General features: G+C 81.3%; 1 protein-coding gene across 1 annotated transcript in view; it reads right to left on the reverse strand.

Moving 5' to 3' along the window:
* The window catches only part of MNAT1 (MNAT1 component of CDK activating kinase), a 182,234-nt gene that overhangs the window by 92,987 nt on the left and 65,577 nt on the right, over positions 1-23,670 (reverse strand). The window contains exon 5 of the mRNA XM_048484659.1: positions 1,557-1,738. Within this exon, the coding sequence (XP_048340616.1) occupies positions 1,557-1,738 (182 nt within the window). The remainder of the gene's footprint in view (positions 1-1,556; positions 1,739-23,670) is intronic.

Here is a 23,670-nt window from a genome sequence, read left to right on the forward strand (position 1 = left end):
CTTCCTTGGCCCCGCCCATGTCCATGATGACATGGGCGGAGCCAAGGGCACCAGAAGACGACAAAGCAGCAGGACTTCCTGCTGCCTTGCCGTCTTCCTGCTTACGCGGGGGGCCGATTTTGCGCCCCCCACGTGGCCAGATCAGTGGCACCCCGGGGACAGAGGTTACCCTCTGTCCCTAGGCAAATGTGCCACTGCGTTTCTCTGCTGCGTAGCTACGTAGGGGCACAGGGACGGCAGGACGGCTGTGGAGGTCCATGGCTGCCGGGATTCGCAGCTATGCGACGGAGGAAGGTGAGTGGGGGAGAAAGTGCCTCCGTGCGAAGGCGCACTCCTCCCCCAGTGAACGCGCACGCTGACCACGGAATGCCCAGCCATGCAAACGGTCCGGTTCATTTATCCCGCCTGCCACCCGCTTTACATTTGCCGTGCGGAAAGGGCCAGAGAGAAAGAACATTCAAGCTGTATACTGGAGCTGATAGAACCGCCGTTTTGCTGGCGCTTTTAAACAGTGGAGAAGAGGGTGGGGGGAGAGAAAGTTTTGAGGCGCCTCGGCAATGCTATCAGCAATCGTGCAGGCAGTACACGAGGGCCACGCTTCGCGCCCACAAATCCCACCAAGGAGAGATCTGGCCTCTCCAGGCAAGGACTGCACATTTTCATCCGTTTATTTAAATGGTGCGCATCCTGTCTTCCTGTTCAATTAGGGCTCTCAAGACAGCAATTGCAGAGGCATTAAAAATCAACGTGCGAAGTCAGTGCAAATGGTGTTTGTGGGTGTGCGTGTGCATGCATGAGGCGGACCAAAAAAAAAGAAAAGAAAAGAAAAACACTCAGTTGTTCCTGGTAGCGCAAGTCAGCTCTGGAGTCCCTTCCGCACATGCAGAATAACGCACTTTCAATCCACTTTCAATGCACTTTGCAGCCGTGCGGGAATAGCAAAATCCACTTGCAAACAATTGTGCATTATTCCACATGTGCGGAAGGGGCCCAAGACAAGGCTTTGTGATCACTTTAGTAAAGTGTTGTATTTCCTTACAGAAGATATCCCCAACATGGGGCCCTCCAAGTGTTTTCAGAAAGTGCACGGGGCCAGGTGGGTGTTCCCGCCAAACACAGCTTCTGATTGGTCAATGGAGATCTGATTGACAGGGAAAATTAACATAACGTTTCGGTGGCAATTAACACCACAGTGTTGGTTTTATTCTCTCTCTCTCACTCCTCTTCTTCAGTGTATTTTAAAAAATAACTTACTCCTCATTTTCCCTGCCCTTGGGCTTCCTTTGTGTGTGGCTCTGCCTCCCGTTTTGCGGCTGGGTCCGTCACCTCGTGCTGGAATTCCAAACCCACTGGCTCACAAGAAAAAACAACAACCTGGGAACCCATGCCTTACAGCATTCCCTTGAAATTACTCAGCCGTGACTTTAAGCAGATCTGAGGAATCAAAAAATTATACACAGTACAGATTGGAAATGGACGAACTGTATGAAAGAGAACGTGGAAGAGAACGCCTTCTCTTTCTCTCTGACGCGCACTCACACGCCTGCCGGCCTTACCATTTTGATGCCTGTCGAGAATGCGACCGGCTTGACCAGTTTGGGAATCTCCAACTGCATGTCCAGTTGTGTGGACCGATCTTTATGCTGGGCGAGCAGCAACGAGGCCGGCAGATGAGAACTTTCCTGTAAACGGTGTTTAAAAGAAAGAACAAAAGGGGAAGGGGGGGGGGGTAGAGAAAGCACACAAGAGTAAAATATTTAAAAGGCATAAAGAAACTGTTCCCATCAGCGCACGCGTTCCTAGAACTGCATCTCAAAAGGCTGCTTTTCAAAAGAACACGGCCCAGCTCAATATTCCAGTTTACGAGAAAAATGATCACTTTGGGGTAAGAGGGAGAAAGCTGCTCCAGCCTCATAAATCAGAGCAACCTGCAAACAGCCATTTTTTATAGATTCCCCATTAAATGACAATATAACAAGCCCCTTAATTCCAGGAGGCCGAGGCAGCCAAGCGGATTGGGGGAGGGGGGGATAAACTAATAATAATAATTAGAACTTAATCACAGGAGCCAGCGCCCCAGAAAGAGGTCTAACTTGGATCAGATGTTTATCTAAGACACATTCCTTCCACCAATGAACTCTGCCCAGTTTCAAATTGTTTCCCCATTAGATTTCACCTGAGGCCTTTCTGGAGGCGATTCTCTCGCTCGGCCTCGCACAATAGCGCTATTGTACCCGCAACCAACAGCGCATTATTTTCTACTTTCGTGCCTTTCTTTGGTGAGGGATGCCAGTCAAACTTTATGTTTTTTAAAAAATGTGTGGCATTTGTTCATATTAAATAATAAAGTGACTTGGAAAAAAATAATTACTTTCAAAACTTACGAGTAGGTAACAACAGAAGAATTGTTCGGGCTTATGGAAAATGCGCGGCATGTCGAGAAAAAAACAAATGAAACCATTCGAGGGGGAAGGAGAACTAGTATGCGTGCTGTCTGTGCATGCACAGATGATGCTTTTTTAATTTTGAGGGGAATTTAAACCCCCCAATGTATTTTTTAAAGTTTTTATTGAATTTTTCATTTGTAACAGAAAATAAGAGAAAAACAATAATAATAAAATAGAACGGTAAAACATAAAACGGATCATTTCTAACATACAGTTCTAAGCACTAGAAAGGTCTCCCCCAAGGATCCGTTTTGGGACCAGTGCTCTTTAACCTATTCATAAATGACCTGGAAGTAGGGGTGGGTAGTGTGGTGGCCAAGTTTGCAGATGATACCAAATTATGTAGGGTGGTGAGAACCGCAAAGGATTGCGAAGAGCTTCAAGGGAACCTTGATGAATTAGGTGAGTGGGCTAAGAAATGGCAAATGCAGTTCAATGTAGCAAAATGTAAAGTGATGCACATAGGGGCAAAAAATCCAAACTTCACATACACGCTACAAGGGTCAGTGCTATCAGTCACAGACCAGGAAAGGGATTTGGGCATCTTAGTTGATAGTTCCATGGGAATGTCAACCCATGCGTTGTTTTCAAAGGCAGAATGCTTTTTAAAGATATACAAATAAGCAATACTATTTAAACTTTGCTGTGTTTTAATGGCAGCGTGCGCTTCAAAAGAACATGGCAAAATCTTGCCTCTAACGCAAAACTTTTTAGAAACGTTGCTAAAAAAACCACACTATTTTTTTAAAAAAATCTTTGATTCTCCTTTTGTTGGATTGGGGCTTCAGCTTTGAAAACGGGCCTTAAATACACACGCTTGCTTTCTTCTCCTGCCTTTCGCTTGACCTTTCAGCCATTAGCAACGTATTTAGATGTGTTTAGTGGCAATGCACGCACAAACGCTGTTAAGTTGCCTATTTTGGTCATGTTAGAAAGATTATTTATAACTGCTCTTCTTTGCAAGCCATCTGGCCAAATGGGTTTCCAGTAAGACCAACTGCTGGGTACGAAAACAATGTCCGCCCCGTTCAAATTAAAAAGGGTGTTTAAAGGCAAGTTGGAAACCCTTGAGTGACTCAGTGCAATCCTCTCCATCTCTCCCCCCCGCCCCGCTCAACGTCAGCCATTAAATGAAATAAACTCAGCATAGAGCTGTTACCAGTCGACCATCACAGCCAGACTAGTTCCGAGGCACGCCCACTTCAGTAAATGCCTCAACAGCACAGGTGTCAAACTCGCGGCCCTCCAGATGTTATGGACTACAGTTCCCATCACCCCCTGCCAGCATGCTGACAGGGGATGATGGGAACTGTAGTCCATAACATCTGGAGGGCTGCGAGTTTGACACCTGTGCTCTACCGTCTCTTCATGCCCTGCTGTTTGAGATCAAGAAAGATGGGGCCTACCCCTGTGTGCAGTGGCGTAATGCCAAGGGGACTGGGAGGGGGCAAAACACACCGGGGGTGCGCCCCTGCAGGGGCGCAGCAGGGGCAGGGCGGACGGGGCATGGCAGGGGCTCAGGGCGCATGCGTGTCCCGGGCACAGTCCCCCCTCGCTCTGCCCCTGCCTGCGTGTTCCCATTTGCTGAAAAATAAAATAAACAGTACTGCCAATTCTATTGAATGTTCCACCTCAGGTTAGTCTCACCAACCAGGCAAGGGTCTGACTGTCCTAAGCAAGGCAGGGCTGTCCCGCCAGGCTTTTGGTTGAGGCCAAGAACTAGACACTGAAATCGAAATTGTAATTGCAGTGGTTAAGAGGACAGCGCTGAGAAGGTGGGAACGATGCGAAAGGCCCCTTTGGGTCCCAGTCAGGAACAAAAATGGACTTTGATGTTCCTTGGTTTGATATATTGTCAAAGGCTTTCACGGCAGGAGTCACTGGGGTGTTGTGTGGTTTCCAGGCTCCATGGCTGTGTTCCAGTAGCATTTTCTCCTGACGTTTCGCCTGCATCTGTGGCTGGCATCTTCAGAGGATCTGATGGTAGTAGAGCAAGAGGAGCGTATATATATATATCTTTATAAATATATGTATATATATATGCATATATGTGTATATGTGTATATGTATATATATCTGTATATATGTGTATATGTATATATGTGTATATGTGTATATAGAGGATATGTGTGTGTATATGAGAGGTGTGTGTATGTGTGTATGTGCAGCACACACACACACACACACACACACTGGGGTGTTGTGTGGTTTCCAGGCTCCATGGCTGTGTTCCAGTAGCATTTTCTCCTGACGTTTCGCCTGCATCTGTGGCTGGCATCTTCAGAGGATCTGATGGTAGTAGAGCAAGAGGAGCGTATATATATATATCTTTATAAATATATGTATATATGTATATATATGTGTGTGTGTGTGTATGTATATATATGTATATGTGTATATGTATATATATGTATATGTGTATATGTATATATATGTGTATATATGTGTATATGTATATATGTGTGTGTATATGTATATATATGTGTGTGTGTGTATATATGTGTGTGTGTGTATGTGTGCGCACACACACACACACACACACACACACACACACACACACACACACACACACACACCCTGTGGAATGTCCAGGGTGGGAGAAAGAACCATTTGCCTGTTAACAAGTGTAAAGGGTGCAATTAGCAAGCTTGGTTTCAAGGGCTAAATGGGTGGATCCCACCCAACACATGCAAATCAAGCTTGCTAACTGCACCCTTGTTAAAACTGGCAAATGGTTCTTTCTCCCACCCTGGACATTCCACAGGCATATATACTCCTCTTGCTTTACTACCATCAGATCCTCTGAAGATGCCAGTCGCAGATGCAGGCGAGACAGGAGAAAATGCTACTGGAACTTGGCCATACAGCCCGGAAACCACACAACGCCCCAATTCCTTGATTTGCTTTTAGGCTGAGGGACTTGGGAATGCTCAGTCTGGCGAAGAGGAGGTTGAGGGGGGGGGCACGATTGCTCTCCTGTGAGGGCCCCCTCTGCTGCTCCCCCCTTCAGGGTAGGTCCCCTTGGCCTTGCAGGAGCTCGGCTACACTTCTGGAACAAACAGGATACAACTCTGGGTTTTGTTCATAAGCTTTTTACTTCTGTCAGGTAGTTAATAGCACTCCTCCATGCTTGAGCACCACACCAACCCACCTCCCTCTTGTCCTGCCTCCTTTTTATCCCTCTCAGGAGGTTCCCTCCTTCCTGGGAGCTCCCTGCTCTGGCCTCCTAGTGGCTGGTGAGCAGCCTGTCTTGCCCTGACAGCCAGAGACTGACTCTTCAGCCTTCCTTGATTGCAGCCAGGTTAGGGCTGTGCCCACCTCACTCTCTAAGGCTGATTGCAGCTCGCCCAGGCCTGTGCTGCCTCCAACCTGCTCCCTAGAACTGCTGAGACTTGCTCTTGCTGTCTGGCTCTTCTGCCATTACTGTTTCTTCTTCCTTCTGGCTTCCTGGAGGTCTCTGATCTTTGTGATAAGTCCAAGGGAAGGGCTGTCAGTTGTGGGGTGCTTCAGGGTCCCTTGGTGGGCACTTGTGACAAGGAGGGCATCCCCATCCAAGGACATCTTTTGAAGTATTTGTCACTTACTGCGCAGCCAGGAGCTGTTCTTGTGAGCAGCACAGAATAGGACTCACAATAAATGGCCAGAAAGGTACCGGCTTCATATTAGGAAACTTGTTTTTAAAGTAAGTGCAATTCAGAAGTGGCATCAGTTCTCTAAGGAGGGGGTGAGCTCCTTCTGTCTGGCAGTCATCAAAACATGCTGGACAGATACTTTTCAGGAATGCTTTAGGACCGTGGTAGCGAACCTTTGGCACTCCAGATGTTATGGACTACAATTCCCATCAGCCCCTGCCTTCCCCCCCCCCCACCAAGCCCCCCCCCCCCTCCCCCCCCCCCCCCGCCACACTTCCCCCCCTCCCCTCCCCCCCCCCCCCCCCCCCCCCCCCCCACACCCCCCCCCCCCCCCCCCCCCCCCCCCCCCCACCCCCCCCCCCCCCCACCCCCCCCCCCACCCCCCACCCCCCCCCCCCCACCCACCCCCCCCCCCCACCCCCCCCCCCCTCCCCACCCCCCCCCCCCTCCCACACCCCCCCCCCGCCCCACCCCCCCCACCCCCCCCCACCACCCCCCACCCCCCACCCCCCCCCCCCCCCACCAGCCCCGCCCCCAACCCCCCCCCCCCCCCCCCCCCCCCCCCCCCCACCCCCCCCCCCCCCCACCCCCCCCCCCCCCCACCCCCCCCCCCCCCCACCCCCCCCCCCCCCCACCCCCCCCCCCCCCCACCCCCCCCCCCCCCCACCCCCCCCCCCCCCCACCCCCCCCCCCCCCCACCCCCCCCCCCCCCCACCCCCCCCCCCCCCCACCCCCCCCCCCCCCCACCCCCCCCCCCCCCCACCCCCCCCCCCCCCCACCCCCCCCCCCCCCCACCCCCCCCCCCCCCCACCCCCCCCCCCCCCCACCCCCCCCCCCCCCCACCCCCCCCCCCCCCCACCCCCCCCCCCCCCCACCCCCCCCCCCCCCCACCCCCCCCCCCCCCCACCCCCCCCCCCCCCCACCCCCCCCCCCCCCCACCCCCCCCCCCCCCCACCCCCCCCCCCCCCCACCCCCCCCCCCCCCCACCCCCCCCCCCCCCCACCCCCCCCCCCCCCCACCCCCCCCCCCCCCCACCCCCCCCCCCCCCCACCCCCCCCCCCCCCCACCCCCCCCCCCCCCCACCCCCCCCCCCCCCCACCCCCCCCCCCCCCCACCCCCCCCCCCCCCCACCCCCCCCCCCCCCCACCCCCCCCCCCCCCCACCCCCCCCCCCCCCCACCCCCCCCCCCCCCCACCCCCCCCCCCCCCCACCCCCCCCCCCCCCCACCCCCCCCCCCCCCCACCCCCCCCCCCCCCCACCCCCCCCCCCCCCCACCCCCCCCCCCCCCCACCCCCCCCCCCCCCCACCCCCCCCCCCCCCCACCCCCCCCCCCCCCCACCCCCCCCCCCCCCCACCCCCCCCCCCCCCCACCCCCCCCCCCCCCCACCCCCCCCCCCCCCCACCCCCCCCCCCCCCCACCCCCCCCCCCCCCCACCCCCCCCCCCCCCCACCCCCCCCCCCCCCCACCCCCCCCCCCCCCCACCCCCCCCCCCCCCCACCCCCCCCCCCCCCCACCCCCCCCCCCCCCCACCCCCCCCCCCCCCCACCCCCCCCCCCCCCCACCCCCCCCCCCCCCCACCCCCCCCCCCCCCCACCCCCCCCCCCCCCCACCCCCCCCCCCCCCCACCCCCCCCCCCCCCCACCCCCCCCCCCCCCCACCCCCCCCCCCCCCCACCCCCCCCCCCCCCCACCCCCCCCCCCCCCCACCCCCCCCCCCCCCCACCCCCCCCCCCCCCCACCCCCCCCCCCCCCCACCCCCCCCCCCCCCCACCCCCCCCCCCCCCCACCCCCCCCCCCCCCCACCCCCCCCCCCCCCCACCCCCCCCCCCCCCCACCCCCCCCCCCCCCCACCCCCCCCCCCCCCCACCCCCCCCCCCCCCCACCCCCCCCCCCCCCCACCCCCCCCCCCCCCCACCCCCCCCCCCCCCCACCCCCCCCCCCCCCCACCCCCCCCCCCCCCCACCCCCCCCCCCCCCCACCCCCCCCCCCCCCCACCCCCCCCCCCCCCCACCCCCCCCCCCCCCCACCCCCCCCCCCCCCCACCCCCCCCCCCCCCCACCCCCCCCCCCCCCCACCCCCCCCCCCCCCCACCCCCCCCCCCCCCCACCCCCCCCCCCCCCCACCCCCCCCCCCCCCCACCCCCCCCCCCCCCCACCCCCCCCCCCCCCCACCCCCCCCCCCCCCCACCCCCCCCCCCCCCCACCCCCCCCCCCCCCCACCCCCCCCCCCCCCCACCCCCCCCCCCCCCCACCCCCCCCCCCCCCCACCCCCCCCCCCCCCCACCCCCCCCCCCCCCCACCCCCCCCCCCCCCCACCCCCCCCCCCCCCCACCCCCCCCCCCCCCCACCCCCCCCCCCCCCCACCCCCCCCCCCCCCCACCCCCCCCCCCCCCCACCCCCCCCCCCCCCCACCCCCCCCCCCCCCCACCCCCCCCCCCCCCCACCCCCCCCCCCCCCCACCCCCCCCCCCCCCCACCCCCCCCCCCCCCCACCCCCCCCCCCCCCCACCCCCCCCCCCCCCCACCCCCCCCCCCCCCCACCCCCCCCCCCCCCCACCCCCCCCCCCCCCCACCCCCCCCCCCCCCCACCCCCCCCCCCCCCCACCCCCCCCCCCCCCCACCCCCCCCCCCCCCCACCCCCCCCCCCCCCCACCCCCCCCCCCCCCCACCCCCCCCCCCCCCCACCCCCCCCCCCCCCCACCCCCCCCCCCCCCCACCCCCCCCCCCCCCCACCCCCCCCCCCCCCCACCCCCCCCCCCCCCCACCCCCCCCCCCCCCCACCCCCCCCCCCCCCCACCCCCCCCCCCCCCCACCCCCCCCCCCCCCCACCCCCCCCCCCCCCCACCCCCCCCCCCCCCCACCCCCCCCCCCCCCCACCCCCCCCCCCCCCCACCCCCCCCCCCCCCCACCCCCCCCCCCCCCCACCCCCCCCCCCCCCCACCCCCCCCCCCCCCCACCCCCCCCCCCCCCCACCCCCCCCCCCCCCCACCCCCCCCCCCCCCCACCCCCCCCCCCCCCCACCCCCCCCCCCCCCCACCCCCCCCCCCCCCCACCCCCCCCCCCCCCCACCCCCCCCCCCCCCCACCCCCCCCCCCCCCCACCCCCCCCCCCCCCCACCCCCCCCCCCCCCCACCCCCCCCCCCCCCCACCCCCCCCCCCCCCCACCCCCCCCCCCCCCCACCCCCCCCCCCCCCCACCCCCCCCCCCCCCCACCCCCCCCCCCCCCCACCCCCCCCCCCCCCCACCCCCCCCCCCCCCCACCCCCCCCCCCCCCCACCCCCCCCCCCCCCCACCCCCCCCCCCCCCCACCCCCCCCCCCCCCCACCCCCCCCCCCCCCCACCCCCCCCCCCCCCCACCCCCCCCCCCCCCCACCCCCCCCCCCCCCCACCCCCCCCCCCCCCCACCCCCCCCCCCCCCCACCCCCCCCCCCCCCCACCCCCCCCCCCCCCCACCCCCCCCCCCCCCCACCCCCCCCCCCCCCCACCCCCCCCCCCCCCCACCCCCCCCCCCCCCCACCCCCCCCCCCCCCCACCCCCCCCCCCCCCCACCCCCCCCCCCCCCCACCCCCCCCCCCCCCCACCCCCCCCCCCCCCCACCCCCCCCCCCCCCCACCCCCCCCCCCCCCCACCCCCCCCCCCCCCCACCCCCCCCCCCCCCCACCCCCCCCCCCCCCCACCCCCCCCCCCCCCCACCCCCCCCCCCCCCCACCCCCCCCCCCCCCCACCCCCCCCCCCCCCCACCCCCCCCCCCCCCCACCCCCCCCCCCCCCCACCCCCCCCCCCCCCCACCCCCCCCCCCCCCCACCCCCCCCCCCCCCCACCCCCCCCCCCCCCCACCCCCCCCCCCCCCCACCCCCCCCCCCCCCCACCCCCCCCCCCCCCCACCCCCCCCCCCCCCCACCCCCCCCCCCCCCCACCCCCCCCCCCCCCCACCCCCCCCCCCCCCCACCCCCCCCCCCCCCCACCCCCCCCCCCCCCCACCCCCCCCCCCCCCCACCCCCCCCCCCCCCCACCCCCCCCCCCCCCCACCCCCCCCCCCCCCCACCCCCCCCCCCCCCCACCCCCCCCCCCCCCCACCCCCCCCCCCCCCCACCCCCCCCCCCCCCCACCCCCCCCCCCCCCCACCCCCCCCCCCCCCCACCCCCCCCCCCCCCCACCCCCCCCCCCCCCCACCCCCCCCCCCCCCCACCCCCCCCCCCCCCCACCCCCCCCCCCCCCCACCCCCCCCCCCCCCCACCCCCCCCCCCCCCCACCCCCCCCCCCCCCCACCCCCCCCCCCCCCCACCCCCCCCCCCCCCCACCCCCCCCCCCCCCCACCCCCCCCCCCCCCCACCCCCCCCCCCCCCCACCCCCCCCCCCCCCCACCCCCCCCCCCCCCCACCCCCCCCCCCCCCCACCCCCCCCCCCCCCCACCCCCCCCCCCCCCCACCCCCCCCCCCCCCCACCCCCCCCCCCCCCCACCCCCCCCCCCCCCCACCCCCCCCCCCCCCCACCCCCCCCCCCCCCCACCCCCCCCCCCCCCCACCCCCCCCCCCCCCCACCCCCCCCCCCCCCCACCCCCCCCCCCCCCCACCCCCCCCCCCCCCCACCCCCCCCCCCCCCCACCCCCCCCCCCCCCCACCCCCCCCCCCCCCCACCCCCCCCCCCCCCCACCCCCCCCCCCCCCCACCCCCCCCCCCCCCCACCCCCCCCCCCCCCCACCCCCCCCCCCCCCCACCCCCCCCCCCCCCCACCCCCCCCCCCCCCCACCCCCCCCCCCCCCCACCCCCCCCCCCCCCCACCCCCCCCCCCCCCCACCCCCCCCCCCCCCCACCCCCCCCCCCCCCCACCCCCCCCCCCCCCCACCCCCCCCCCCCCCCACCCCCCCCCCCCCCCACCCCCCCCCCCCCCCACCCCCCCCCCCCCCCACCCCCCCCCCCCCCCACCCCCCCCCCCCCCCACCCCCCCCCCCCCCCACCCCCCCCCCCCCCCACCCCCCCCCCCCCCCACCCCCCCCCCCCCCCACCCCCCCCCCCCCCCACCCCCCCCCCCCCCCACCCCCCCCCCCCCCCACCCCCCCCCCCCCCCACCCCCCCCCCCCCCCACCCCCCCCCCCCCCCACCCCCCCCCCCCCCCACCCCCCCCCCCCCCCACCCCCCCCCCCCCCCACCCCCCCCCCCCCCCACCCCCCCCCCCCCCCACCCCCCCCCCCCCCCACCCCCCCCCCCCCCCACCCCCCCCCCCCCCCACCCCCCCCCCCCCCCACCCCCCCCCCCCCCCACCCCCCCCCCCCCCCACCCCCCCCCCCCCCCACCCCCCCCCCCCCCCACCCCCCCCCCCCCCCACCCCCCCCCCCCCCCACCCCCCCCCCCCCCCACCCCCCCCCCCCCCCACCCCCCCCCCCCCCCACCCCCCCCCCCCCCCACCCCCCCCCCCCCCCACCCCCCCCCCCCCCCACCCCCCCCCCCCCCCACCCCCCCCCCCCCCCACCCCCCCCCCCCCCCACCCCCCCCCCCCCCCACCCCCCCCCCCCCCCACCCCCCCCCCCCCCCACCCCCCCCCCCCCCCACCCCCCCCCCCCCCCACCCCCCCCCCCCCCCACCCCCCCCCCCCCCCACCCCCCCCCCCCCCCACCCCCCCCCCCCCCCACCCCCCCCCCCCCCCACCCCCCCCCCCCCCCACCCCCCCCCCCCCCCACCCCCCCCCCCCCCCACCCCCCCCCCCCCCCACCCCCCCCCCCCCCCACCCCCCCCCCCCCCCACCCCCCCCCCCCCCCACCCCCCCCCCCCCCCACCCCCCCCCCCCCCCACCCCCCCCCCCCCCCACCCCCCCCCCCCCCCACCCCCCCCCCCCCCCACCCCCCCCCCCCCCCACCCCCCCCCCCCCCCACCCCCCCCCCCCCCCACCCCCCCCCCCCCCCACCCCCCCCCCCCCCCACCCCCCCCCCCCCCCACCCCCCCCCCCCCCCACCCCCCCCCCCCCCCACCCCCCCCCCCCCCCACCCCCCCCCCCCCCCACCCCCCCCCCCCCCCACCCCCCCCCCCCCCCACCCCCCCCCCCCCCCACCCCCCCCCCCCCCCACCCCCCCCCCCCCCCACCCCCCCCCCCCCCCACCCCCCCCCCCCCCCACCCCCCCCCCCCCCCACCCCCCCCCCCCCCCACCCCCCCCCCCCCCCACCCCCCCCCCCCCCCACCCCCCCCCCCCCCCACCCCCCCCCCCCCCCACCCCCCCCCCCCCCCACCCCCCCCCCCCCCCACCCCCCCCCCCCCCCACCCCCCCCCCCCCCCACCCCCCCCCCCCCCCACCCCCCCCCCCCCCCACCCCCCCCCCCCCCCACCCCCCCCCCCCCCCACCCCCCCCCCCCCCCACCCCCCCCCCCCCCCACCCCCCCCCCCCCCCACCCCCCCCCCCCCCCACCCCCCCCCCCCCCCACCCCCCCCCCCCCCCACCCCCCCCCCCCCCCACCCCCCCCCCCCCCCACCCCCCCCCCCCCCCACCCCCCCCCCCCCCCACCCCCCCCCCCCCCCACCCCCCCCCCCCCCCACCCCCCCCCCCCCCCACCCCCCCCCCCCCCCACCCCCCCCCCCCCCCACCCCCCCCCCCCCCCACCCCCCCCCCCCCCCACCCCCCCCCCCCCCCACCCCCCCCCCCCCCCACCCCCCCCCCCCCCCACCCCCCCCCCCCCCCACCCCCCCCCCCCCCCACCCCCCCCCCCCCCCACCCCCCCCCCCCCCCACCCCCCCCCCCCCCCACCCCCCCCCCCCCCCACCCCCCCCCCCCCCCACCCCCCCCCCCCCCCACCCCCCCCCCCCCCCACCCCCCCCCCCCCCCACCCCCCCCCCCCCCCACCCCCCCCCCCCCCCACCCCCCCCCCCCCCCACCCCCCCCCCCCCCCACCCCCCCCCCCCCCCACCCCCCCCCCCCCCCACCCCCCCCCCCCCCCACCCCCCCCCCCCCCCACCCCCCCCCCCCCCCACCCCCCCCCCCCCCCACCCCCCCCCCCCCCCACCCCCCCCCCCCCCCACCCCCCCCCCCCCCCACCCCCCCCCCCCCCCACCCCCCCCCCCCCCCACCCCCCCCCCCCCCCACCCCCCCCCCCCCCCACCCCCCCCCCCCCCCACCCCCCCCCCCCCCCACCCCCCCCCCCCCCCACCCCCCCCCCCCCCCACCCCCCCCCCCCCCCACCCCCCCCCCCCCCCACCCCCCCCCCCCCCCACCCCCCCCCCCCCCCACCCCCCCCCCCCCCCACCCCCCCCCCCCCCCACCCCCCCCCCCCCCCACCCCCCCCCCCCCCCACCCCCCCCCCCCCCCACCCCCCCCCCCCCCCACCCCCCCCCCCCCCCACCCCCCCCCCCCCCCACCCCCCCCCCCCCCCACCCCCCCCCCCCCCCACCCCCCCCCCCCCCCACCCCCCCCCCCCCCCACCCCCCCCCCCCCCCACCCCCCCCCCCCCCCACCCCCCCCCCCCCCCACCCCCCCCCCCCCCCACCCCCCCCCCCCCCCACCCCCCCCCCCCCCCACCCCCCCCCCCCCCCACCCCCCCCCCCCCCCACCCCCCCCCCCCCCCACCCCCCCCCCCCCCCACCCCCCCCCCCCCCCACCCCCCCCCCCCCCCACCCCCCCCCCCCCCCACCCCCCCCCCCCCCCACCCCCCCCCCCCCCCACCCCCCCCCCCCCCCACCCCCCCCCCCCCCCACCCCCCCCCCCCCCCACCCCCCCCCCCCCCCACCCCCCCCCCCCCCCACCCCCCCCCCCCCCCACCCCCCCCCCCCCCCACCCCCCCCCCCCCCCACCCCCCCCCCCCCCCACCCCCCCCCCCCCCCACCCCCCCCCCCCCCCACCCCCCCCCCCCCCCACCCCCCCCCCCCCCCACCCCCCCCCCCCCCCACCCCCCCCCCCCCCCACCCCCCCCCCCCCCCACCCCCCCCCCCCCCCACCCCCCCCCCCCCCCACCCCCCCCCCCCCCCACCCCCCCCCCCCCCCACCCCCCCCCCCCCCCACCCCCCCCCCCCCCCACCCCCCCCCCCCCCCACCCCCCCCCCCCCCCACCCCCCCCCCCCCCCACCCCCCCCCCCCCCCACCCCCCCCCCCCCCCACCCCCCCCCCCCCCCACCCCCCCCCCCCCCCACCCCCCCCCCCCCCCACCCCCCCCCCCCCCCACCCCCCCCCCCCCCCACCCCCCCCCCCCCCCACCCCCCCCCCCCCCCACCCCCCCCCCCCCCCACCCCCCCCCCCCCCCACCCCCCCCCCCCCCCACCCCCCCCCCCCCCCACCCCCCCCCCCCCCCACCCCCCCCCCCCCCCACCCCCCCCCCCCCCCACCCCCCCCCCCCCCCACCCCCCCCCCCCCCCACCCCCCCCCCCCCCCACCCCCCCCCCCCCCCACCCCCCCCCCCCCCCACCCCCCCCCCCCCCCACCCCCCCCCCCCCCCACCCCCCCCCCCCCCCACCCCCCCCCCCCCCCACCCCCCCCCCCCCCCACCCCCCCCCCCCCCCACCCCCCCCCCCCCCCACCCCCCCCCCCCCCCACCCCCCCCCCCCCCCACCCCCCCCCCCCCCCACCCCCCCCCCCCCCCACCCCCCCCCCCCCCCACCCCCCCCCCCCCCCACCCCCCCCCCCCCCCACCCCCCCCCCCCCCCACCCCCCCCCCCCCCCACCCCCCCCCCCCCCCACCCCCCCCCCCCCCCACCCCCCCCCCCCCCCACCCCCCCCCCCCCCCACCCCCCCCCCCCCCCACCCCCCCCCCCCCCCACCCCCCCCCCCCCCCACCCCCCCCCCCCCCCACCCCCCCCCCCCCCCACCCCCCCCCCCCCCCACCCCCCCCCCCCCCCACCCCCCCCCCCCCCCACCCCCCCCCCCCCCCACCCCCCCCCCCCCCCACCCCCCCCCCCCCCCACCCCCCCCCCCCCCCACCCCCCCCCCCCCCCACCCCCCCCCCCCCCCACCCCCCCCCCCCCCCACCCCCCCCCCCCCCCACCCCCCCCCCCCCCCACCCCCCCCCCCCCCCACCCCCCCCCCCCCCCACCCCCCCCCCCCCCCACCCCCCCCCCCCCCCACCCCCCCCCCCCCCCACCCCCCCCCCCCCCCACCCCCCCCCCCCCCCACCCCCCCCCCCCCCCACCCCCCCCCCCCCCCACCCCCCCCCCCCCCCACCCCCCCCCCCCCCCACCCCCCCCCCCCCCCACCCCCCCCCCCCCCCACCCCCCCCCCCCCCCACCCCCCCCCCCCCCCACCCCCCCCCCCCCCCACCCCCCCCCCCCCCCACCCCCCCCCCCCCCCACCCCCCCCCCCCCCCACCCCCCCCCCCCCCCACCCCCCCCCCCCCCCACCCCCCCCCCCCCCCACCCCCCCCCCCCCCCACCCCCCCCCCCCCCCACCCCCCCCCCCCCCCACCCCCCCCCCCCCCCACCCCCCCCCCCCCCCACCCCCCCCCCCCCCCACCCCCCCCCCCCCCCACCCCCCCCCCCCCCCACCCCCCCCCCCCCCCACCCCCCCCCCCCCCCACCCCCCCCCCCCCCCACCCCCCCCCCCCCCCACCCCCCCCCCCCCCCACCCCCCCCCCCCCCCACCCCCCCCCCCCCCCACCCCCCCCCCCCCCCACCCCCCCCCCCCCCCACCCCCCCCCCCCCCCACCCCCCCCCCCCCCCACCCCCCCCCCCCCCCACCCCCCCCCCCCCCCACCCCCCCCCCCCCCCACCCCCCCCCCCCCCCACCCCCCCCCCCCCCCACCCCCCCCCCCCCCCACCCCCCCCCCCCCCCACCCCCCCCCCCCCCCACCCCCCCCCCCCCCCACCCCCCCCCCCCCCCACCCCCCCCCCCCCCCACCCCCCCCCCCCCCCACCCCCCCCCCCCCCCACCCCCCCCCCCCCCCACCCCCCCCCCCCCCCACCCCCCCCCCCCCCCACCCCCCCCCCCCCCCACCCCCCCCCCCCCCCACCCCCCCCCCCCCCCACCCCCCCCCCCCCCCACCCCCCCCCCCCCCCACCCCCCCCCCCCCCCACCCCCCCCCCCCCCCACCCCCCCCCCCCCCCACCCCCCCCCCCCCCCACCCCCCCCCCCCCCCACCCCCCCCCCCCCCCACCCCCCCCCCCCCCCACCCCCCCCCCCCCCCACCCCCCCCCCCCCCCACCCCCCCCCCCCCCCACCCCCCCCCCCCCCCACCCCCCCCCCCCCCCACCCCCCCCCCCCCCCACCCCCCCCCCCCCCCACCCCCCCCCCCCCCCACCCCCCCCCCCCCCCACCCCCCCCCCCCCCCACCCCCCCCCCCCCCCACCCCCCCCCCCCCCCACCCCCCCCCCCCCCCACCCCCCCCCCCCCCCACCCCCCCCCCCCCCCACCCCCCCCCCCCCCCACCCCCCCCCCCCCCCACCCCCCCCCCCCCCCACCCCCCCCCCCCCCCACCCCCCCCCCCCCCCACCCCCCCCCCCCCCCACCCCCCCCCCCCCCCACCCCCCCCCCCCCCCACCCCCCCCCCCCCCCACCCCCCCCCCCCCCCACCCCCCCCCCCCCCCACCCCCCCCCCCCCCCACCCCCCCCCCCCCCCACCCCCCCCCCCCCCCACCCCCCCCCCCCCCCACCCCCCCCCCCCCCCACCCCCCCCCCCCCCCACCCCCCCCCCCCCCCACCCCCCCCCCCCCCCACCCCCCCCCCCCCCCACCCCCCCCCCCCCCCACCCCCCCCCCCCCCCACCCCCCCCCCCCCCCACCCCCCCCCCCCCCCACCCCCCCCCCCCCCCACCCCCCCCCCCCCCCACCCCCCCCCCCCCCCACCCCCCCCCCCCCCCACCCCCCCCCCCCCCCACCCCCCCCCCCCCCCACCCCCCCCCCCCCCCACCCCCCCCCCCCCCCACCCCCCCCCCCCCCCACCCCCCCCCCCCCCCACCCCCCCCCCCCCCCACCCCCCCCCCCCCCCACCCCCCCCCCCCCCCACCCCCCCCCCCCCCCACCCCCCCCCCCCCCCACCCCCCCCCCCCCCCACCCCCCCCCCCCCCCACCCCCCCCCCCCCCCACCCCCCCCCCCCCCCACCCCCCCCCCCCCCCACCCCCCCCCCCCCCCACCCCCCCCCCCCCCCACCCCCCCCCCCCCCCACCCCCCCCCCCCCCCACCCCCCCCCCCCCCCACCCCCCCCCCCCCCCACCCCCCCCCCCCCCCACCCCCCCCCCCCCCCACCCCCCCCCCCCCCCACCCCCCCCCCCCCCCACCCCCCCCCCCCCCCACCCCCCCCCCCCCCCACCCCCCCCCCCCCCCACCCCCCCCCCCCCCCACCCCCCCCCCCCCCCACCCCCCCCCCCCCCCACCCCCCCCCCCCCCCACCCCCCCCCCCCCCCACCCCCCCCCCCCCCCACCCCCCCCCCCCCCCACCCCCCCCCCCCCCCACCCCCCCCCCCCCCCACCCCCCCCCCCCCCCACCCCCCCCCCCCCCCACCCCCCCCCCCCCCCACCCCCCCCCCCCCCCACCCCCCCCCCCCCCCACCCCCCCCCCCCCCCACCCCCCCCCCCCCCCACCCCCCCCCCCCCCCACCCCCCCCCCCCCCCACCCCCCCCCCCCCCCACCCCCCCCCCCCCCCACCCCCCCCCCCCCCCACCCCCCCCCCCCCCCACCCCCCCCCCCCCCCACCCCCCCCCCCCCCCACCCCCCCCCCCCCCCACCCCCCCCCCCCCCCACCCCCCCCCCCCCCCACCCCCCCCCCCCCCCACCCCCCCCCCCCCCCACCCCCCCCCCCCCCCACCCCCCCCCCCCCCCACCCCCCCCCCCCCCCACCCCCCCCCCCCCCCACCCCCCCCCCCCCCCACCCCCCCCCCCCCCCACCCCCCCCCCCCCCCACCCCCCCCCCCCCCCACCCCCCCCCCCCCCCACCCCCCCCCCCCCCCACCCCCCCCCCCCCCCACCCCCCCCCCCCCCCACCCCCCCCCCCCCCCACCCCCCCCCCCCCCCACCCCCCCCCCCCCCCACCCCCCCCCCCCCCCACCCCCCCCCCCCCCCACCCCCCCCCCCCCCCACCCCCCCCCCCCCCCACCCCCCCCCCCCCCCACCCCCCCCCCCCCCCACCCCCCCCCCCCCCCACCCCCCCCCCCCCCCACCCCCCCCCCCCCCCACCCCCCCCCCCCCCCACCCCCCCCCCCCCCCACCCCCCCCCCCCCCCACCCCCCCCCCCCCCCACCCCCCCCCCCCCCCACCCCCCCCCCCCCCCACCCCCCCCCCCCCCCACCCCCCCCCCCCCCCACCCCCCCCCCCCCCCACCCCCCCCCCCCCCCACCCCCCCCCCCCCCCACCCCCCCCCCCCCCCACCCCCCCCCCCCCCCACCCCCCCCCCCCCCCACCCCCCCCCCCCCCCACCCCCCCCCCCCCCCACCCCCCCCCCCCCCCACCCCCCCCCCCCCCCACCCCCCCCCCCCCCCACCCCCCCCCCCCCCCACCCCCCCCCCCCCCCACCCCCCCCCCCCCCCACCCCCCCCCCCCCCCACCCCCCCCCCCCCCCACCCCCCCCCCCCCCCACCCCCCCCCCCCCCCACCCCCCCCCCCCCCCACCCCCCCCCCCCCCCACCCCCCCCCCCCCCCACCCCCCCCCCCCCCCACCCCCCCCCCCCCCCACCCCCCCCCCCCCCCACCCCCCCCCCCCCCCACCCCCCCCCCCCCCCACCCCCCCCCCCCCCCACCCCCCCCCCCCCCCACCCCCCCCCCCCCCCACCCCCCCCCCCCCCCACCCCCCCCCCCCCCCACCCCCCCCCCCCCCCACCCCCCCCCCCCCCCACCCCCCCCCCCCCCCACCCCCCCCCCCCCCCACCCCCCCCCCCCCCCACCCCCCCCCCCCCCCACCCCCCCCCCCCCCCACCCCCCCCCCCCCCCACCCCCCCCCCCCCCCACCCCCCCCCCCCCCCACCCCCCCCCCCCCCCACCCCCCCCCCCCCCCACCCCCCCCCCCCCCCACCCCCCCCCCCCCCCACCCCCCCCCCCCCCCACCCCCCCCCCCCCCCACCCCCCCCCCCCCCCACCCCCCCCCCCCCCCACCCCCCCCCCCCCCCACCCCCCCCCCCCCCCACCCCCCCCCCCCCCCACCCCCCCCCCCCCCCACCCCCCCCCCCCCCCACCCCCCCCCCCCCCCACCCCCCCCCCCCCCCACCCCCCCCCCCCCCCACCCCCCCCCCCCCCCACCCCCCCCCCCCCCCACCCCCCCCCCCCCCCACCCCCCCCCCCCCCCACCCCCCCCCCCCCCCACCCCCCCCCCCCCCCACCCCCCCCCCCCCCCACCCCCCCCCCCCCCCACCCCCCCCCCCCCCCACCCCCCCCCCCCCCCACCCCCCCCCCCCCCCACCCCCCCCCCCCCCCACCCCCCCCCCCCCCCACCCCCCCCCCCCCCCACCCCCCCCCCCCCCCACCCCCCCCCCCCCCCACCCCCCCCCCCCCCCACCCCCCCCCCCCCCCACCCCCCCCCCCCCCCACCCCCCCCCCCCCCCACCCCCCCCCCCCCCCACCCCCCCCCCCCCCCACCCCCCCCCCCCCCCACCCCCCCCCCCCCCCACCCCCCCCCCCCCCCACCCCCCCCCCCCCCCACCCCCCCCCCCCCCCACCCCCCCCCCCCCCCACCCCCCCCCCCCCCCACCCCCCCCCCCCCCCACCCCCCCCCCCCCCCACCCCCCCCCCCCCCCACCCCCCCCCCCCCCCACCCCCCCCCCCCCCCACCCCCCCCCCCCCCCACCCCCCCCCCCCCCCACCCCCCCCCCCCCCCACCCCCCCCCCCCCCCACCCCCCCCCCCCCCCACCCCCCCCCCCCCCCACCCCCCCCCCCCCCCACCCCCCCCCCCCCCCACCCCCCCCCCCCCCCACCCCCCCCCCCCCCCACCCCCCCCCCCCCCCACCCCCCCCCCCCCCCACCCCCCCCCCCCCCCACCCCCCCCCCCCCCCACCCCCCCCCCCCCCCACCCCCCCCCCCCCCCACCCCCCCCCCCCCCCACCCCCCCCCCCCCCCACCCCCCCCCCCCCCCACCCCCCCCCCCCCCCACCCCCCCCCCCCCCCACCCCCCCCCCCCCCCACCCCCCCCCCCCCCCACCCCCCCCCCCCCCCACCCCCCCCCCCCCCCACCCCCCCCCCCCCCCACCCCCCCCCCCCCCCACCCCCCCCCCCCCCCACCCCCCCCCCCCCCCACCCCCCCCCCCCCCCACCCCCCCCCCCCCCCACCCCCCCCCCCCCCCACCCCCCCCCCCCCCCACCCCCCCCCCCCCCCACCCCCCCCCCCCCCCACCCCCCCCCCCCCCCACCCCCCCCCCCCCCCACCCCCCCCCCCCCCCACCCCCCCCCCCCCCCACCCCCCCCCCCCCCCACCCCCCCCCCCCCCCACCCCCCCCCCCCCCCACCCCCCCCCCCCCCCACCCCCCCCCCCCCCCACCCCCCCCCCCCCCCACCCCCCCCCCCCCCCACCCCCCCCCCCCCCCACCCCCCCCCCCCCCCACCCCCCCCCCCCCCCACCCCCCCCCCCCCCCACCCCCCCCCCCCCCCACCCCCCCCCCCCCCCACCCCCCCCCCCCCCCACCCCCCCCCCCCCCCACCCCCCCCCCCCCCCACCCCCCCCCCCCCCCACCCCCCCCCCCCCCCACCCCCCCCCCCCCCCACCCCCCCCCCCCCCCACCCCCCCCCCCCCCCACCCCCCCCCCCCCCCACCCCCCCCCCCCCCCACCCCCCCCCCCCCCCACCCCCCCCCCCCCCCACCCCCCCCCCCCCCCACCCCCCCCCCCCCCCACCCCCCCCCCCCCCCACCCCCCCCCCCCCCCACCCCCCCCCCCCCCCACCCCCCCCCCCCCCCACCCCCCCCCCCCCCCACCCCCCCCCCCCCCCACCCCCCCCCCCCCCCACCCCCCCCCCCCCCCACCCCCCCCCCCCCCCACCCCCCCCCCCCCCCACCCCCCCCCCCCCCCACCCCCCCCCCCCCCCACCCCCCCCCCCCCCCACCCCCCCCCCCCCCCACCCCCCCCCCCCCCCACCCCCCCCCCCCCCCACCCCCCCCCCCCCCCACCCCCCCCCCCCCCCACCCCCCCCCCCCCCCACCCCCCCCCCCCCCCACCCCCCCCCCCCCCCACCCCCCCCCCCCCCCACCCCCCCCCCCCCCCACCCCCCCCCCCCCCCACCCCCCCCCCCCCCCACCCCCCCCCCCCCCCACCCCCCCCCCCCCCCACCCCCCCCCCCCCCCACCCCCCCCCCCCCCCACCCCCCCCCCCCCCCACCCCCCCCCCCCCCCACCCCCCCCCCCCCCCACCCCCCCCCCCCCCCACCCCCCCCCCCCCCCACCCCCCCCCCCCCCCACCCCCCCCCCCCCCCACCCCCCCCCCCCCCCACCCCCCCCCCCCCCCACCCCCCCCCCCCCCCACCCCCCCCCCCCCCCACCCCCCCCCCCCCCCACCCCCCCCCCCCCCCACCCCCCCCCCCCCCCACCCCCCCCCCCCCCCACCCCCCCCCCCCCCCACCCCCCCCCCCCCCCACCCCCCCCCCCCCCCACCCCCCCCCCCCCCCACCCCCCCCCCCCCCCACCCCCCCCCCCCCCCACCCCCCCCCCCCCCCACCCCCCCCCCCCCCCACCCCCCCCCCCCCCCACCCCCCCCCCCCCCCACCCCCCCCCCCCCCCACCCCCCCCCCCCCCCACCCCCCCCCCCCCCCACCCCCCCCCCCCCCCACCCCCCCCCCCCCCCACCCCCCCCCCCCCCCACCCCCCCCCCCCCCCACCCCCCCCCCCCCCCACCCCCCCCCCCCCCCACCCCCCCCCCCCCCCACCCCCCCCCCCCCCCACCCCCCCCCCCCCCCACCCCCCCCCCCCCCCACCCCCCCCCCCCCCCACCCCCCCCCCCCCCCACCCCCCCCCCCCCCCACCCCCCCCCCCCCCCACCCCCCCCCCCCCCCACCCCCCCCCCCCCCCACCCCCCCCCCCCCCCACCCCCCCCCCCCCCCACCCCCCCCCCCCCCCACCCCCCCCCCCCCCCACCCCCCCCCCCCCCCACCCCCCCCCCCCCCCACCCCCCCCCCCCCCCACCCCCCCCCCCCCCCACCCCCCCCCCCCCCCACCCCCCCCCCCCCCCACCCCCCCCCCCCCCCACCCCCCCCCCCCCCCACCCCCCCCCCCCCCCACCCCCCCCCCCCCCCACCCCCCCCCCCCCCCACCCCCCCCCCCCCCCACCCCCCCCCCCCCCCACCCCCCCCCCCCCCCACCCCCCCCCCCCCCCACCCCCCCCCCCCCCCACCCCCCCCCCCCCCCACCCCCCCCCCCCCCCACCCCCCCCCCCCCCCACCCCCCCCCCCCCCCACCCCCCCCCCCCCCCACCCCCCCCCCCCCCCACCCCCCCCCCCCCCCACCCCCCCCCCCCCCCACCCCCCCCCCCCCCCACCCCCCCCCCCCCCCACCCCCCCCCCCCCCCACCCCCCCCCCCCCCCACCCCCCCCCCCCCCCACCCCCCCCCCCCCCCACCCCCCCCCCCCCCCACCCCCCCCCCCCCCCACCCCCCCCCCCCCCCACCCCCCCCCCCCCCCACCCCCCCCCCCCCCCACCCCCCCCCCCCCCCACCCCCCCCCCCCCCCACCCCCCCCCCCCCCCACCCCCCCCCCCCCCCACCCCCCCCCCCCCCCACCCCCCCCCCCCCCCACCCCCCCCCCCCCCCACCCCCCCCCCCCCCCACCCCCCCCCCCCCCCACCCCCCCCCCCCCCCACCCCCCCCCCCCCCCACCCCCCCCCCCCCCCACCCCCCCCCCCCCCCACCCCCCCCCCCCCCCACCCCCCCCCCCCCCCACCCCCCCCCCCCCCCACCCCCCCCCCCCCCCACCCCCCCCCCCCCCCACCCCCCCCCCCCCCCACCCCCCCCCCCCCCCACCCCCCCCCCCCCCCACCCCCCCCCCCCCCCACCCCCCCCCCCCCCCACCCCCCCCCCCCCCCACCCCCCCCCCCCCCCACCCCCCCCCCCCCCCACCCCCCCCCCCCCCCACCCCCCCCCCCCCCCACCCCCCCCCCCCCCCACCCCCCCCCCCCCCCACCCCCCCCCCCCCCCACCCCCCCCCCCCCCCACCCCCCCCCCCCCCCACCCCCCCCCCCCCCCACCCCCCCCCCCCCCCACCCCCCCCCCCCCCCACCCCCCCCCCCCCCCACCCCCCCCCCCCCCCACCCCCCCCCCCCCCCACCCCCCCCCCCCCCCACCCCCCCCCCCCCCCACCCCCCCCCCCCCCCACCCCCCCCCCCCCCCACCCCCCCCCCCCCCCACCCCCCCCCCCCCCCACCCCCCCCCCCCCCCACCCCCCCCCCCCCCCACCCCCCCCCCCCCCCACCCCCCCCCCCCCCCACCCCCCCCCCCCCCCACCCCCCCCCCCCCCCACCCCCCCCCCCCCCCACCCCCCCCCCCCCCCACCCCCCCCCCCCCCCACCCCCCCCCCCCCCCACCCCCCCCCCCCCCCACCCCCCCCCCCCCCCACCCCCCCCCCCCCCCACCCCCCCCCCCCCCCACCCCCCCCCCCCCCCACCCCCCCCCCCCCCCACCCCCCCCCCCCCCCACCCCCCCCCCCCCCCACCCCCCCCCCCCCCCACCCCCCCCCCCCCCCACCCCCCCCCCCCCCCACCCCCCCCCCCCCCCACCCCCCCCCCCCC

The sequence above is a fragment of the Sphaerodactylus townsendi genome, linkage group LG02, assembly GCF_021028975.2.
Source record: "Sphaerodactylus townsendi isolate TG3544 linkage group LG02, MPM_Stown_v2.3, whole genome shotgun sequence".
Lineage (NCBI taxonomy): Eukaryota > Metazoa > Chordata > Lepidosauria > Squamata > Sphaerodactylidae > Sphaerodactylus > Sphaerodactylus townsendi.